The 17,520-nt window shown below is 39.2% G+C and overlaps 1 protein-coding gene across 1 annotated transcript in view; it reads left to right on the forward strand.

Moving 5' to 3' along the window:
- Positions 1-4,519, forward strand: part of MB21D2 (Mab-21 domain containing 2) — a 108,070-nt gene extending 103,551 nt beyond the window's left edge. The window contains exon 2 of the mRNA XM_070509197.1: positions 1,687-4,519. Coding sequence (XP_070365298.1) covers positions 1,687-2,951 — 1,265 coding nt within the window. The 3' untranslated portion in view covers positions 2,952-4,519. The remainder of the gene's footprint in view (positions 1-1,686) is intronic.
- Positions 4,520-17,520: the final 13,001 nt, after the last annotated feature.

Raw genomic sequence — 17,520 nt, forward strand, 5'->3', positions numbered from 1 at the left:
TGTCGTTCGTGGAACATTTATGTCAGGCCTTTAATTAAGTACTTCATGTTTAAGCCCTATTAATTCCATCTGTTCCTTGCTTTATCATTCAGTGATAGCTTCAATTGTGTGCCTACTGGGTGCAGACTCTTATGCCTACTTCATACCTATTCAAGACTTGGTTTTTATCCTCAAAGAGCTCACAATCTCATCAAAAAATTCACCTTCGTAATATCACTACCAATCGCATCAGAAAAGTATTAAGTTTGGGAAGATGTTAAAGTTCATGCTGCAGGAGATGAGTTTTCTCTAATTTTTTTCTTGAAAGCTCCAGTTTTATCATTGGCAATAAATATTTTCAGTTGTTTTCTCGAAGACAGTCTCATTTTGTTCATTTTTTCAAGAAAATGTCTGTCAAATACCCAACTCTGAATAGCCATAGTCTATCAGTCGTTCTTTAAAATAAAAATGATGCTCCATGAACAAAGCAGTGATTTTAGCCCACAACTCAAACGATCCCATGAATGCGTTTCTTGCCGACAGCGTTTGTATTTCATGTGAGGCAGAAGTGCTTTATGGTTACTTCCCATTTCGTCACAGAATATTAAAAAGATGGTTCAAGAGTTGGGATTTAATAAAATTAATCCATTTTTTATTTTCCATTAAGGATTTTCCTAAGTGAAACTTGATTTTTTTTTTTTAATGCTAGTGCATGTCAGTAGTAAAGAATCCAGTAGGGGCTGGCCCCGTGACAAAGCAGTTAAGTTTGCACGTTCCACTTCGGCAGCCCAGAGTTTGCCGGTTCGGATCCCGGTTGCAGACCTACACACCACTTGGCAAGCCATGCTGTGGCAGGCATCCCACATATAAAGTAGAGGAAGATGGGCACGATATTAGCTCGGGGCCAGTCTTCTTCAGCAAAAAGAGGAGGATTGGCAGCAGATGTTAGCTCAGGGCTAATCTTCCTTAAAAAAAAAAAAAAATCCAATGACTGCTAGTAAGTATAGTCTGGTGCCACTGTCTCGACTGAAGCTAAGGCACCAACAGTTTTGCCCTCCATTGCTTTTGTACCATCAAGTGTCAGATCAAGTGTCAACACAGTGAAAAGGCAAATAATGCATTAGTATTATTATGAAAAGAGTTATGACCTCACTGCCCCCTGACAGTGTCCCACTTGCAGTGTCCACGTTGAGAATCACTGTGTTGAAGAAGCTTTAAGCAGGGAGGACCCGGGGAAGGAGACTGCTTTGGCAAGAGATGAAACGCGCCTGGCTTTATATGATGGCCGCAGAGGTGGAGAACAGGAAGGAGTGAGAAATGTTGCAGAGGTTATTAGATAAGAGTTGCAGTAGAAAGGCAAGGAGGAGTTAAGCCTGCTGAGGTTTTGAGCCTAGGTGACTGAGTGGACGGCAATAGCGTAAACTGAGGTGATGACTGGGGGAAGAGAAGCCCTGGTTTATGATTGAAAATGATACTGCTTTCACTGTGAGAGGAAAATCTATCGTAATTCTCCCACTGGGAAAAGGATGATTCTAGAGCTGATGAGAAAGAACAAAGTACCCTTAGTTGGGTCTGTGCAGCAGCCTATGATCTGGTTTTGTACTGGTAATGAACAGTGGCTCTTGGAAACTCAGCACATGCTATGTTGATGCCTAAGACTCTGATGTCTGTGCTTCCTGTAATAATGTTTTCTCTTTCTGTTTCTAGGAATGGTGCAAAAGCTGGACCAAAAACTTCCAGTGGCCAATGAGTACCTGTTGCTCTCTGGAGGAGTCCGGGAAGGCGTGGTGGACCTGGACTTAGATGAGCTTAATGTCTATGCCCGGGGGACCGACTATGATATGGACTTTACCCTTCTGGTGCCAGCCCTTAAGCTACATGACCGTAATCAGCCTGTGACACTTGATATGCGCCACTCAGCCTTGTGTCACTCTTGGCTGAGCCTTAGGCTCTTTGATGAGGGGACGATCAGTAAATGGAAAGACTGCTGCACGATTGTAGATCACATCAATGGTGCCACCAACTACTTCTTCTCCCCAACCAAAGTGGCTGACTGGTTCTATGACTCCATCAGCATTGTCCTATCAGAGATACAGAAGAAACCCCAGCGAGGGATGCCAAAGGTGGAAAAGGTAGAAAAGAATGGGACCATCATCTCCATCATTCTGGGTGTGGGGAGCAGTCGCATGTTGTACGATATTGTCCCTGTGGTGTCTTTTAAAGGTTGGCCCGCAGTGGCTCAGAGCTGGCTCATGGAGAACCACTTTTGGGATGGGAAGATCACCGAGGAAGAGGTCATCAGTGGGTTTTACTTGGTGCCTGCTTGCTCCTACAAGGGTAAGAAGGACAACGAATGGCGGCTGTCCTTTGCCAGGAGCGAGGTGCAGTTGAAGAAGTGCATCTCTAGCAGCCTCATGCAGGCCTACCAGGCCTGCAAAGCCATCATCATTAAACTCCTGTCCCGGCCTAAGGCTATCAGTCCCTATCACCTGCGCAGCATGATGCTCTGGGCCTGCGACAGACTTCCTGCCAACTACTTGGCTCAAGAAGACTATGCAGCCCACTTTTTGCTGGGCCTCATCGATGACCTTCAGCACTGTCTGGTCAATAAGATGTGCCCCAATTATTTCATCCCTCAGTGCAACATGCTGGAGCACCTGTCAGAGGAGACGGTCATGCTCCACGCGCGGAAGCTCTCCTCGGTCCGCTCAGACCCGGCCGAGCACTTGCGCACCGCCATTGAGCACGTCAAGGCAGCCAACAGGCTGACGCTGGAGCTCCAGAGGCGAGGGAGCACCACCAGCATCCCCTCCCCGCAGTCCGACGGAGGGGACCCCAACCAGCCTGACGACCGTTTGGCCAAAAAACTGCAGCAGCTAGTGACTGAGAACCCGGGGAAGTCCATCTCTGTCTTTATTAACCCTGATGATGTCACAAGGCCTCATTTCAGAATTGATGATAAATTTTTCTGAGCGTTTTACTGCCTTTTGTTTTTTTCCTGGTTCTGAAACTCTCATAAAGTCTCGTGTGGTTTGTGATGCTGTCTTTCCGTTTTTTACGTATCCAGCCTAGATTGGATCTGTTAAGAACACCTTTTAAGTTTCCTGGTTCTGCAGGCTCTGAAACAGTATATTACTATTTCATATTCTGCCTCTGGTTTTGTCGTTTACTTTTTGTAGTTATTGTCGCATAGTTTGTTTTTGTTTTTGTTTTTGCTTTTTAAGGAGAACTTGAGCCATAGATGGAAATGCCCATGAATTCTCTTCTTTTTTTCTGTTTCATACTTTGTGCAAATTTGTTAATGGGGATCGGGAAATGAGTCTCTGACACTTCAAGATTCTACTGTTTTTTGTTTTGTTTTTGTCCTTATTTTTGTAGTGAGCTGTCATCACTACAGATATTTGAGAATCATCTGAACCTAAGAACTACCTGGTATGTTAGCTGGATTTCTTTCTTTTGACCAGTGCCCAGAGCATTTTTACCCCTTTCCACCAAACAACGTAGACTTTGAAAGTCATAATGCTACAAAGTGTGTTTTGGAGCAACTTCATTGAATATAATTGTCCTCAACTCAGAACTTCAGATGGTTTGGACGGTGCGTTTGACAACTTTCCAAACAGAATTAAGGTTTCCAAATGGTAGTTTTAGCGTGTGTAATGATTTGAAGCCTTATTTAAATCCTATTAAAGAACATACCATTATAATTGTTATTTGCACTAATGAAATCTTTGCCATTGTCAGAGTTCCAATGTATGTGTTTCAATATAAATTGACATCCACTGTTGAAATGTTGTCATTTTTTCATTTAGCCCATTTCTCTCAATCAATAGAATGATTCTTTGCACTTGTTTAGTTCTCCTTTAATTGTGGGGTCCTGTTTTGCCCTCTTAGATATTCCTGGTGCCTGTTTTACTGAGAGAAGTTTTTTAAGCTTTAAACCTGCTAAGTGACTTCATCAGAAGCTGGGGAAAATATATACTTGATAGAGTAGGTGTGTTTGTGTGTATTTCTTTTGGGGTTATAGAAGTAAGCTTTTTTGTAAAGTCTCTTTGCGTCTACTGAGAGTTTTGAGGAAAACTGGCAGGAAGAACTTAGAATCGCCCAATGGAAGATACCATGCCTGTTCAAAGGCAGGTTTTGCTATAGAGCAGGAACCAGAACATATCTGTGGATGGGCCTTGGTGTGGATCTGTCCTGTCTTCATGAATGAATTTACTTGCCAGGCTTAGGTGCCACCAGGCATTGGCTCCCTGTTTTGGTACAGACTCATGGCAAACTGTGGTGTTTGAGAGATCGGGGGCCTGCCGATAACTCAAATGATGCCCATGATGTCTACTATTGGAAAGGTCAAGCAACATTTTGATTTGGATCTTGAATGTCCAGACTCACAGGTTGGATTTTGGCCAATTGAAATCAGGCATATGCGATCTTGGGTTATTGCATGGGAATTAATGTAATGCTTATAAATGAAAATGAAATCATTCAACCATCTTAAGTCAAACACAAAAATAATAATAAAAGAAACATACTGGCCTTGGAATTTTGTTGTTGCTGTTATGAGTTTGTAATCTGGAAACTACTTTTTTGATTAGTAATACCAATAGTAATTTTCAGTAAATATAGCCCTGGGGTTGCTCTGGTCTTTTAGGCCAGATCTCCATGTAGTGAACATCCAGTATTCATTCTTCCCTTTTCCCAATTTTCCTACTAGTATCTACCTATCCTCCACATAATCTGTGTCCTCCTTGGGAAATGACTTCACCCTCAGTTCCAGTTGTGCATCCTGATTGGTGTAAGCCAGGTGTCATAACCATTTCCCTGGCCACAGTCATTAATTAGGGATTGGGCATATGGTGTAAGCTGCTCCAATGATGGCCATGCTCAGGATTCTAGCTTGGAATGCTGGGCAGCAGGCACTCTGGAAATGGAAGATGAAGCACTTAGCCTCTATCGCTACTGACAGCTGTCACATAATCATGAGCAGAGCTAGCTTTAGGATGAAACTAACATTGGGTGGCACGATGATGGAGAAATGGGAAAGAAAAACATGAGCCACCAGATGCCACCCTCTCCTCCCAAATCTGAGACCACTCCTCCCACTGGACTTTCTAGTTAAATGAGTCAACACTTAGTTCTTTTAGCCAATTTGGATTTCGTTCAACTTATCAAAATATTTAAACTGGTATACCAAACTATTTCAGTGTATTTAAACTATTTCACTTGTTGTCTGTCTCTTTTCTTTCTGGGATAGGTGTCCAGGATATCTATATAGTTTATATAAGAGCTGGTTTATACTGTCTAATTTGATTAATTCACAAGAATATCATAATCTTTATGACTAATAAATATACACTTGATAAATTCTGTTAAAGTTTATTATACTTTGACCATTATGTTAAACTTCACAGGTTAAAAGAACTTGTAGAAGCCACTGAAGTAGCAAGCATATTCAAACAGCTGTTGCTATTTGTTGCTAAAAAAAAAAAACAGAAAAAATAAAGTCAACTATAAACTGCCAAAACTGTGCTTGAATTGGCATCTCAAACACAATTAGCAACATTAACAATATGTAAATGCTGTGTTTGCAGGCAAAATTTCATTACAAGTGGGATAAGACCCTAGTTTGAGTGATCCTCTTGGCACGTTTTTTTCCCTTTGTCACCTCTAGTCCTAGTGAAGAAACTCTATAAATTTTTGGTTAAGCTTCATAAAAAAGTCCAGAGGCCTCTGGGACCTAGTAATTTTAAAACTTTTTGCTTGTTTGTTTAATTCCTGGGATTTGCTATCAGTACCATAATCCTAAGACTCTTAGGTCAGACATTGTTGAAGGTGGGCGGAAATAGGGTGAAACCTTTTATATTTATATTTTATAGGAATAGTTTGATACCTCTCCTTGTCTGAAACTTAAGCAAATCATTGAATTACTAACCTTCTGTCCTTCTGAAACCCAGAAGATTGTTTAAAATCACTTCTATTTCAAGTACAATATAGAATGCCTTAAGGCTGAATTCCTCAGTTCAACATGACTTATAGCTGCCTTTTTGGTTGTGGGAATTTACTAGCTGTAGCTCCGTAGGGCTTCAATTCTCTGATGGGACCCGGTTTCACATATTTCAAGAGTATATTATTCTCCATGCTCTGCCTTTCTCATCTGAAATGGAAGCCCCAAAGATACAAGTAAAGGTTGGTTCAGAATGGATGGAGCCAATCAAGACCAGACATTTTGAAAATAAGAACATCCCTGAAATTATTGTACATACCGAATTATTTCATAGAAAATGAGAGGCGAGCGTATGTGACTCATTTTCTTTTCAGGTGGAGATGTGAGGAAGCAGTGAGAAGCCTCCGGGGGCTCGACGCAGAGCCTCTCGTGACTTTTGCACCACTCCCTTCCACGCACACACTTGCTTTCCCATCGCCAATTGGGGGTTTCGTTAGGGTGAGTGTTTTGTAACACGTTCTGGGAGGGTTCAGCCCATTGGCTGCTCACAGCTAAGTGGTGATGATTTTGGATCTGATAATCACCTTGCCGAGAAACATTTCCTGACTTGGAGTTCAGCCGTGGATGGGTTGCTCGGAAGGAAGAGGCAGCCTGTGCTTAGCAGCAGCTGCTGGACTCTGGGGTCGGGTGGCTGCCTGCTGCTCCAGAGCTCTTCAGTGGTCTTTGGGCAAGGCACCTGAACTCCCATCCTGATAAGCTCTCTCCAGAACCTCTTCCCTTGAGTTGCCCAAGGAGCTGCTCGTATGGCTGTTTCACCTCCTATCTGGCTATTATTAGGAGTCAGGGAAAGACTTCACACGCTCCCCATATTCTAACCTAAAGGGTAAAACTTTGCCAATTAATAGAACACTACTACTTATACTAAAGGAAGGATGGGTATCATTTCCTGTTACTTTACTAATATCAGGTAAATACATAGGCATTTTTTTAAATGATTGAACAATGTAGTTAATGCTCCTCTCAGGAAAATAGCAAATTTTAAAAATGTCCCTCTTAAGCTGTAATTTCCTCAATAGGTAAACAGGGACTATATGATCTCAACATCGTTCAGGATAAATATTCGCCAATGGAGAGTTATTTGCAACATGGCTACAATTCTACCTTCTGTTAATTAGCTGGAGAAAATATCTTGTATTTTTATGAAAACATCCATTATACACAGCAGAAATCAAGCTGTAATAATTTAACTACAATAATTGTGTTTCTCTATGCCCATTTTATAGTGATATCTTAGTACATTCAAAAGCAACATGTTTCATAAACTGCACCATTTGCTATATGGCACTGAACTTTTATACTCATCTAGTGTGATCTTTGTTTTCTAAGTTTATGTTGACAATTTTCAGTTCACAATCGGGTCCCGACATTCATCAAACATCAGGGAGCCCATAAGCGTGGGTCTGTGTCATTAAGAATAATGAAGAAATTTCAGAAAAGTCTAATATTAAGCCCCCATATAAAAGCACTATTGTTCAAAGATCTTTAGAGACATAATTAGCCTTAATTTGGTATGGCAGCTGAGATGAGAATGTTTGCATGTCTAGATCACTTTCCCTCACTTTTCAGGATGAATGGACTCTTAATGTGACTTTGGTAAAGGCAGGCACATTGATATATTTTTCATTTGCATTTTCTGCTCCACCAATTAATCACAAAAGCTAAAGGGGGCTGAATGTGGGTAGAGGAAATAACTTGTTTCTTTGACTTTACATCTTTAATCTGTAAAATGCAGAATTGGGGTAGCTGTTCCAGCCCTTTCTGGCTTCCCTATCTAAGATTGCCTCTGTTTCCAAAATAATCTCAATTTTAGATTTATAAGTCCACCTACTTGCACACCTGGAATATTCATTTTGGCAGAATATTATTTTTAAAAATCTTCACTAGACCAGCATATATAGCAAATATTTGTTGAATACTTCCTAGTAAGTACAGATGTTCTTGCTAGATGCTTTATACTCGTGAACCTATTTAAGTCTCACAATAGCTCTAAATATTTAAGCAAAGCAAGACTCAGATAACTTGTTCAAAGTTCCATACATAATTAAGTGGTATCACAGAGCCAGGATTTGAAATGTTTGTTTACAAAATTAAGAACTTTCTGCTCTGTCACCCTGCCTCTGGTATTAGAATTTATTCTTATTATTAAGGGTAAATTCTATTATGTGCATTTATAGAGGGCCTGTATTTTGATAAAAGGTAAACCGTAAATAACAGAACTTGGAGCCAACTTTCCTTCAGAGCTTTTCATCAGCAGAATAGATAGATCATTTAGAGAAAGTTAATTTTCTGTGACTGACAGATCCTGGTAGAAGTGAGAGGACCACTGTAGACAAGTTTCTGGTTCGGGTAGGGAATGGACAAACGACTACCGTCATTTCAATTCCTGAGCTCAGAGGAGCGGGCAGCAGAACTGTTACTATTAGCAAAACACTACTCTCCTTTCAAGTTGTAGGGAGAGAGGCATTGTCTTTGAAAGAAAAAACGTGTAGTTGAGAACTTAGTTCCATTTAAAAATTAGCTACAAATGATAGGTAACCAACAAATTTAGTGGATCTTTCAGCTGGCATTGAGGTAAAAAGGAAATATATTAGATAGACCCATCTTGTATTTTTAAAACAGTATTTCTGTAGGTTTTTCTAATAATGTGATATTTTTTTAAATTTCTGGGCATTTGTTAAACCTTTGGTTGACAAAACCCACTACAAAATCTTACCACTTGTATTTTATAAATCTGTACATTTACCATTTACATTTATAAATCTTTTCATAGAAATCACTCTTAAACTAGTTTTCATAGGCTATCACCAAATTAAAGACTGTGAAGTGATTTTAATGATGACCTAAGTGATAGATACTAAGGACAAGATGGCCTTCCTTGTTTATGACAGTCTTGAAATAAACAGAGGTTTGTTTCTGACTCTTGTTTCTTCCAGCCTAGACACAGGCTATGGTTGGAGGACTGAAGAAAGTATCTGTCATCATGAGCCAAGCTCTTCCTTATTAATGGAAATAAATAAATGCAAAGAAGCCTTCCATTTCACATGATAATAAGAATGATTAAAAGTAAAATCAAAGACAGCCCATCTTTTGTGGTGATTGGCAGGTACTTTCTATAAAGCTTTTTGAAATTCGCCAAATGCCTGTCCTCTGAAGAGGACTCTGGTGGAGGAAGGACAGTCTTCAGAGGATGGAGAGGATCAGGCTGAGACAACCGGCACCAAGAGAGCCCGAGACTGAGAGCTGAACCACCTGGGTTCACCCAGTTCTCACATTAGCTATGCGATTCTGGGCAAACGCCTTCACTTCTCTGGGTCTTGTTTCCTCTTCTCATTTGTAAATTGAGGAGTGAGATTTGTGACCCCTAAGGACCCCTCCTTCCATGAAGAGCTATTGGCTACAAAGAGGGAAAAAACACAAAAACAGAAGCTGGACCCCAGAGAAGATAAATCAATGACAATTTATGACTAATAAATGGGATTTGCAGACCCAGGTAGGGGCTCTAGATGAACTGAGGTGGGTGGAAATGGTGATGAGTGCTCGCTGAGGCCAGATTAATGAAAGGACATTGCTTTTGCTTATCCTCTTATTTTTTTTTTTTTTCCCCTCCATGGTGGCATCATTGTCCCGAGAGCTCCTGAAGGCCAGTCTTATGGTCATAGGAACAGATCTCTCTATGCCCTCTGCACAGCTGTGTTTGTGGCATTTTATAAAGCTATTGCTTACAAAAGGATTTTACTTGAAAACTGAAAGCTTTTTTGGCTCTCAGGTTGCTAACTATAGCTCAAGCCTTGACCTTAGCTAACTCTCACATCAGTTTTGTTCAGCTTTTTTATACAAAAGTTCTGAGACAGGAAGCCATTTGGAGGTTCTAGTGACAAGAAGGTAAGACGAGATTGGGTAAATAATCCACTTAAATTTGATTTCTACCTATCACGTGTTTGCCTTCTGGTAGAAACATTTGGGGCAATGTCTCCCATCATAATCTTGTGACTGAACAGGTCACGGCATAACTCCAGCCAGCGAGATCCTTCTTTGCTCTCATGTTGACCTTCTAGTCATCGTTTTTGTTTTTTTTTTTTAATGCTGATATTGTGGAGAAGAATCACAACAAGGTATAACAGAGAATAGAACAAAGCAACATAGTCCAAGAATGGTTTCCTCATCTTTGCAATGAAGGTCCTGGCCTAGAAGAGCTCTGAACTGTGACATTGGCTGCCTGTTTATTCTCCATATCTTCTATGCCCACACTCAATCCTCTTTACATTGTTTTTAACAACAGCTATGTAGGACATTGAGTGGCCCCAGGTCATTACGTGAAATTCCCTGTTTTCTACCTCCCACCTTTAAACATCCTGCAGTCTTTTGATAAACACAACCTCATGCTTCAACCTCTCCTTGTAAGATTCTTAGACATCCTTTTTTCGTTCTCCTATTATTTGTTAGAGAAGCACTGTCTTCTAAGTATGCCCCAGCCAGCCAAAAACATTTTGACAAGCTTTCTGAGATTTGTATTATGAAAATTATAGGCATTAGGAGGTTTTAAAAATAAATTTACAGACTGCTTTTTCAAACTACACATTCTCCTGATTCCAAAACACCAGTATGCAACAACCCTCACCCCATTAAGAATCATTTATCTACCTGGAAGGGCAAGTGGGTGTTAAAGAAGTTTTCTAAATTTCTTCTGCCTAAGATGATCTCATAGAAGAACCTGACTCTGGAAAAAATAATTCACAAAGAAATGTCTCGACAGCTAGTTAATCCACGGATTTGGTGCAAGCCTTGAATTCTCATGCTGGAGAGGGCCTTCTGGAGGTTTTAGTCTAACGAAAATGGGGTGAATGTGAGGGGAGAACACTAACTCTAAATACTCATATAAAAAATAGGAGTTCTAACCATACATACATAAACACACACACACACACACACACTAGCATATTGTGATATTAGGTTAGTCAACAAAATAGGAGACTTTGTTCTGCACCTGTCTTTCAGGGCATTTAATGAATGAATGCTGCTTCCATTAGTGACCTACCACCATGTAGCTGTATGACTTTTTTTTGGTTACTTTTTCTTTCTACTTCAGTTTTGCTGATTGTTATTTGAGTGTAATTTGAGTGTGTTGGCTTTTCAATGTCCTCGTCAGGGGATACCACAGTGTGCCGGTGGTTAGGCTCCAGATCCCTCACCTTGGGAGCATCTCTATTTTTATCTGCCTTATATGTTAGAATTTCCCATGAGAAGTTATTTGAAAAAAAGGTGTCATTGTCTTAACAATACTAAAAATCATGTGATGAGATCCTCTCTAACGGTCCTTTTAGATTTCTCAAAGGTTAGTACTTCCAGAAGGCAAATGTTAGACCAATGCATTGGGGAGTGAAGGAAGAGTGGATAATATTTCAATACTTAATTATTCATTCAACAAATATTTATTGAGCACTTAGGCTGAGCAAACATTTACTGAGCACCTCAAAGAAAGAGGACCAGTTTCCAGCCTCGTGAATTCCAGCCTCTAATGTATTGAGGGTGAGTGTGGAGGAAGACATCAGCTCTAGATTCTCAGATATAGAAAATAAGTTATATGTAGATTTCATAATTTAGAAGATGAAAACAAATATTGAGAACTATTTTCACATATCTCAGCCCACAGTGACACAGTAAATTAGAGTTTCTCAACCTTGGGACTATTGACATTTGGGACCAGAGAAGTCTTTGTTGTAGGCAGCTGGCCTGTGCATTGTAGGATGCTTAGCAGCATCCCTGGGCCGTATTCACTACATGCCAGTAGCATCCTGAGCACCCCAGGTGCAACAAAAATATCTTCAGACATTGCCAAATGTCCCCTGGGGAGCAAAACTGCCTCTAGTTGAGAACCGTTGGAGTAAATAATTCTACCTTACCTTCTATTTCCTGGGGTTAGAGACAATTTCAGGTTCATTTCTATGACTAAGCGCAAGTAAGTAGATACCTAGGAAATGTTGGCTGAATTAAATTTTTAAGAGCAAAGTGTTGATGAGTCTTTCCATAGTCCTTCATTAATCACTTCTATGTTTGTAACTGCCAAAATACTTGCTCAAGCAGTTAATCAACCGACATCTTCCAAAGCCTCAAATATTGTCAACAGAGGCTGTGGGTTATCTCTTTCAAATGTAGCTTTTTTCTCTCAAGGAACTTACAGTGCATAAGGGGAGATATTAATTTATAAGTGGAGATATAATAAGCAGCAAAAGGAGTATACAGAGAGTGTCAAATGAAAGACCAGATAATAATCATGAGAGGAGTTGAGCTTGGGGAGAAATCTTGGGCTGGGATGTTTAGGTAAGGCTTTGAAGAATGAGGATTTATAAAGCTATGGCGATGGTTGAGAGAGTGTTATAGAATGGGGGAAATCTTAGGAGGAAGGTATGGAGGGGCCACATATGGGAATGAAGGATAAGAAATACAGATAGTTCCGTTCTTTCATACATTGAGGTCTGAAAAGTGCTGCTGGAATTATAGCTTGAAATTGGAAAATATATCTGCTGCAAATTTGTGTGGAAGTGGAATCTCACTTGTTTTAACTTTTGACAGCACAGGAAATGTATAAAGCAGTTTCAAAGTACTTCAGATTCAAACACTGGTTGTCACTGAAATGAATTTTACTTACTGCTGAATGTTTCACACATACACACTGTTTTACCCTGTTATTTTCAGTTGTCTTCATTAAGAAACATTATCAATAGCTAATTTCCAAAGCCACTCAAGGTTTAATAATAGCCATCAAGGGTGGTTCTTCTCATTCAGAAAAATTTCAATCTCAGCCACAGCGGTGCCCAAAAAAGTCACAGAAAAAATTTACCAGTGCTAAGTTATTAACTTTTTGTGTGTTTGGGAAATTAAGGCCATTCAACTTCTGTTTCTGAACAAAAATTCTCAGAATTGCCAGTGGTTAGTCTAAAAGAACACATGGAGTTCACTGTTGATGCCACTATGTTCATAGCACATGATCAATTCAATTATTGTCCTCACAGTACCAGCTGATGAATAATGCAATAAATAATAATAGGTTTAAACATTACATTTTCACAAGTTTTGTAAATTTGTCAATTTAAGCTTTTGTTCTGCTCCACACATATTTTTACCACTATCAGTTGTAACATCTTGGCAGATTCCACTTCAGATTGTAGAGAGTTAGTGTTTTTCTAAACTTCTTTGAAAATGTTCTCACTTGTAGTTTTTCCACACAGACTAATAGAGGCTAATTCTTTGGTCACCTTAAACTCTGCATTGATTCCTCAAATAAACAAGAACAGAGCAATATTGATAACACCTATGAACTCATCAAGAGCCAGGGAAGACCACTCAAAATCATTTGTCTTGTTTTTAAATTGACTATTGATTTTGCCCCTGATGTCATTTTGTCTTCTATTTGTATTACGCCCTCCATGTCTTTTATTTTGTCTAACATTGATAGTCCATATTAGAATAGGTTTTGGTTTGACCATTCTGGGAAATATTTACCAATTCCCTGGAGTGTCACCTCAGCATAGATATTCAAGACTCTTTTTTTTTTTTTAATTCTAGAGAGCTTTCTTAGGATATAGTTTTAAATATTCGTTTTCATTTTGAAGTTTTTTCTCCTAGGATTCTATTAATACCCATATTCCATTTCCTTTGATGGTCTTCCATGTCTGTCATTGTCTTAAAACCTTTTTTTCTTATTTGCTGTTTTATTTATTTTATTTTTATTTCTTACCATTTTTCATTTTTTTCCTCTGCTTTCTGTGTGTCTATTCTTATCTTGCTTCTGATTTACTTTTTGTTTTTTTTGAAACAATGTCAAACTTACAGAAGATTTGAAAGTGCAATACAAAGATTTTTTTGCCTAAATCTTTTGAGAGTAAGTTGTAGATCTGATGGCCCATTACCACCAAATACTTACGTGTATTTCCTACCAACAAGGAAATTTTCTTACATAACCACAATACAACTGTCAAAATTAGAGAATTGACAATGATACTTTGTTACTGTCTAATCCTCAGACTCCATTCAAGTTTGACCAATAACCCTACGAATGTCTTTTACAGCAAAAGGATCTAGTCCAGATTCTCACATTTGCATTTAATTGTCACATTTCTTTAGTCTCCTGCTGTCTAGAACCATTTCTCAGTCTTTCCTTAGCTTTTAGGGCCTTGACACTTCTGAAGATTACTAGGTAGTTAATTTGTAGGATGGCCCTCAATTTAGACTTGTAAGTTTTTCCGGCATGTTTAGAATTAATTTTTGTGTCTTTGGTAGTAAAAACACAAAATCTATGCTGAGTTCTTAATGTATTCCATCCAATAACACATTATTTAGATTTTCCTATTACTGGTAATGTTAACTTGGCCACCTGATTAAAATGTTGTCTTCCGGGTTTCTCTATTGTAGTTATTTTTTTTTTTCAAAGTATTTTGTAATAAGGTGCTTTCAAACTATGTACATATCCTATTTCTCAACATATTACTACTTAATTCCTTTATTTAAATTAAGGTGGACTTGTGGAGTTTTTAAAATGTGAAGGCTTATAATCCGTTATCGTCGTTTATGTTTACATTCACATTGTCCTGGATTTAGCCAGTGGGAGTCCCTTAAAGATAGCTTCTATGTCCTCTTGAATTGACCCCATCACTCTTTGAGCACTCTTTATTTTCCTGGAAAAAAGATGTTCCAGACTCATTGTGTACTTTCCCTGCCCCAGATCTGGATCATTCATTTTTCCAAGGAATTCTAGTTCCTTTTACTAGAAAATTGTATTTACAGACCAAGACCTGGGTACTGGGTGTGCTAATTACTACTGGTACATCATTTCTCTAGGGCCATCTCAGTGGAGAGAACTAGGGTGTACACACACACACACACTTAAGTCAGTATTTATTTCTATGTGCATCAATATTTTAAAAACTACGAGGTCATTCTGACACCTCCAATTCTAATCCACCTCCACAGGGTTCATTTTAGTTTCCTCCTTTTTTCGACTTTTCATATTAGATCTTTATTATCGAGAAACCTGGCCTTAACATATTTATATATTGGATCAGTTGCTATGTATCTAATCTTCTATTCCTCTGCCACCTCTTTGTCACTCCCACTCCCCAAAGGGGATGCCTTCCTCATCCCACTTCAGCTCTGACGTGCCCCCCTGGGCTGCTTCCTTCCCCTTCTCACATGGTAGTGCACCTTCTCCAGGCTAACATGCATCTGACACACAAACATACTTCACGTGGATGCCTACCACGCTTGGCGTCAACTATTTGTTGAGTTTGGGACTCAACAATAATGATAATAGTTTGGGACTGAATTATTTGAGGGGAGGGAAACTTTTGCCTTTCTCAGATATTTCCAGAGATCACTTGCTTTTTGTTTCACATCCTCCATGTAATTTCTAACTATTTAATTTCTGAGCTTTTCTATTTCTGATTTGTGCTGTTCTTTCAAAGGTGCAATAATTTTCTTAATGTCTTTAGCTCATTTTGTAATCTTAGTTTTCATCTGACTTGTGGGCACATTTTTCCGTGTTCTCATAGTCAGAATATTATGAGGTTAATTTTACTATTTTTTTCTTGTAATTTGTATTTTATGGGGTTAAGTTGTATTCTTTTTCGTTCCCCCTGTTTAAATAAGGTGACTTTTTCTGGGCTATTAGAAGGAGTTTTCCATTGAGTGGGAGGGATGGAATAGGATATCTTTCCCAGCTTCAGAGCTCAATGACTCCCTTCTCTGATATTGCCGTGAAAACTTGAAATATGGCCTTTCTGTGTAGTCTAGTTGGATTCAATAACATTTTCTGCCTCTAGCCGTATGTGCTCCCACTCCCACCTCTACAGACCTTGCTTCCAGGTTGGTGCTCTGTGCTTTGCCATTATGGTACTTCCTGGGATCTGCTTCCTCAGAGCCCTTCCTCTTTTTTATCTTCACTGTCCCTGCTCTGCTCAATGTGGTTTTTGTTTCCAATATTTTTTCATCAAGATAGGGCTTTCTCTTTCTGGAAAAGAATGTTTGGTGATTATTTCTGAGGTTTCAAGGGCTCAGGGGGACTTAGCACTTTTTGATCTATATGATTTTTTTTTTTGTATTTGTCAAGACTCTGACTTTGTGAGAATCTCTCCCTGTTCATATTTCTCAGAACAAGCCATACTGGTTTCCCATCGGGATGGTGTTTTCTCTTCTTGTGGATGAGCACTTGTTGGTAATTTTTTAGTTTCAATAACTTTTATGATGCAGTAATGGACTTCCACCTCACAACAGTTATTTTATGCAGGTCCTGCTACTATTGATGGTTTGGCACAAATGGCTTTTGGGGGATATTGTTAAAGATGTAGTCCGTGTCTTTTTTCCCCCTGTACTGGTGGGTGTATTTCTTTTTCAGGAAGTTTTGGTAAAATTAAAAACCAGATCATGCAGTGCCAACTCACAGCAAATGCTTTGGATTTTAAATGAAGTGAATTCTTCCTGGCCCAGTTATTTGCAACAGGATAGTGTAGAAGAGCCAGGAATTCTCTCTGCTTCACAATAAAGTCCCATGTGAAGCAGGGTTTGTGGTTGTAAGGGCTTAAGTCCTGTTCTTCACTTTGGATGAGAAAGATCAGCGATGGCAGAACTTCTTGCCCATCACGGATTCCCTTCTACTCTGCCACATGGTAGCCAATGTGGCATGTTTGAAGCTTCTTTTCTTTTGTTCCTTTTCTCATTTATTCTCAATTCCTTTGTCTCTCTATGGTTTTAAAGAGAATTCATTAAGGCTCCCAGGTGCTGCTTTCTCGTTTCCAAACAAAAGGTCATTGATTTTGCTCTCCTTCATGTGCCTCATATTTTAGAAGCAACTGGCCAGCTGCTCCACTTGAGCTCTGTAATGAGCATGCTCCCTCCACATCCCCCCCGCCCCCCGCCCCCCGTCCAATTTGCACCATCTTTGGCAGTTCTTCCTCAAATATATATGACTTGAGGTATGAGTGTTTCCTAGTTTCGTCTCAGAAAGGATTTTTGTTTTATCTCACTTCAGTTGTTGCTTTCAATTCAATGCTAAAAAAAACTGAGCAAAGATATCTTTACTTCACCATTTTACAACTCTTCAGCTGTTTGTTTTTTCATATACAGAAATATTGAGGTTTTTTTTGCCTAAAACCTACCAATAGTTTCATTTATGCTTACTGATTTTAAAATCACTTGTAGAAAGGCCTTTGATTATACGAATGTTCACCTGTATATCCTTTTCATGCTTTATTTTGTCCATTTTAAAAATATTTAATTCTCTCATCCTCCTGGAGTTTGTTTTTATGCAAGGTTTACCGTAAATGTCTAATTTACTTATTTTTATAAATGGTTGGTCCACTCCCCCCCACCAACATTTGTTTATATCTGTCCTTTCCCCACCAGTATGTAATGCCACAAAATGTACTAAATTCTGGTGTAGACTTTCTGGAGCTCAACTCACTATTCTACTCCAGTCATCTGCCATTCTGATTCTGTTTCAGATCCACAGTGTTTTAATTATTGCATCTTGAATATGTGTTTTATTATAT

The sequence above is a fragment of the Equus asinus genome, chromosome 5 (genome assembly GCF_041296235.1).
Source record: "Equus asinus isolate D_3611 breed Donkey chromosome 5, EquAss-T2T_v2, whole genome shotgun sequence".
Classification (NCBI taxonomy): domain Eukaryota; kingdom Metazoa; phylum Chordata; class Mammalia; order Perissodactyla; family Equidae; genus Equus; species Equus asinus.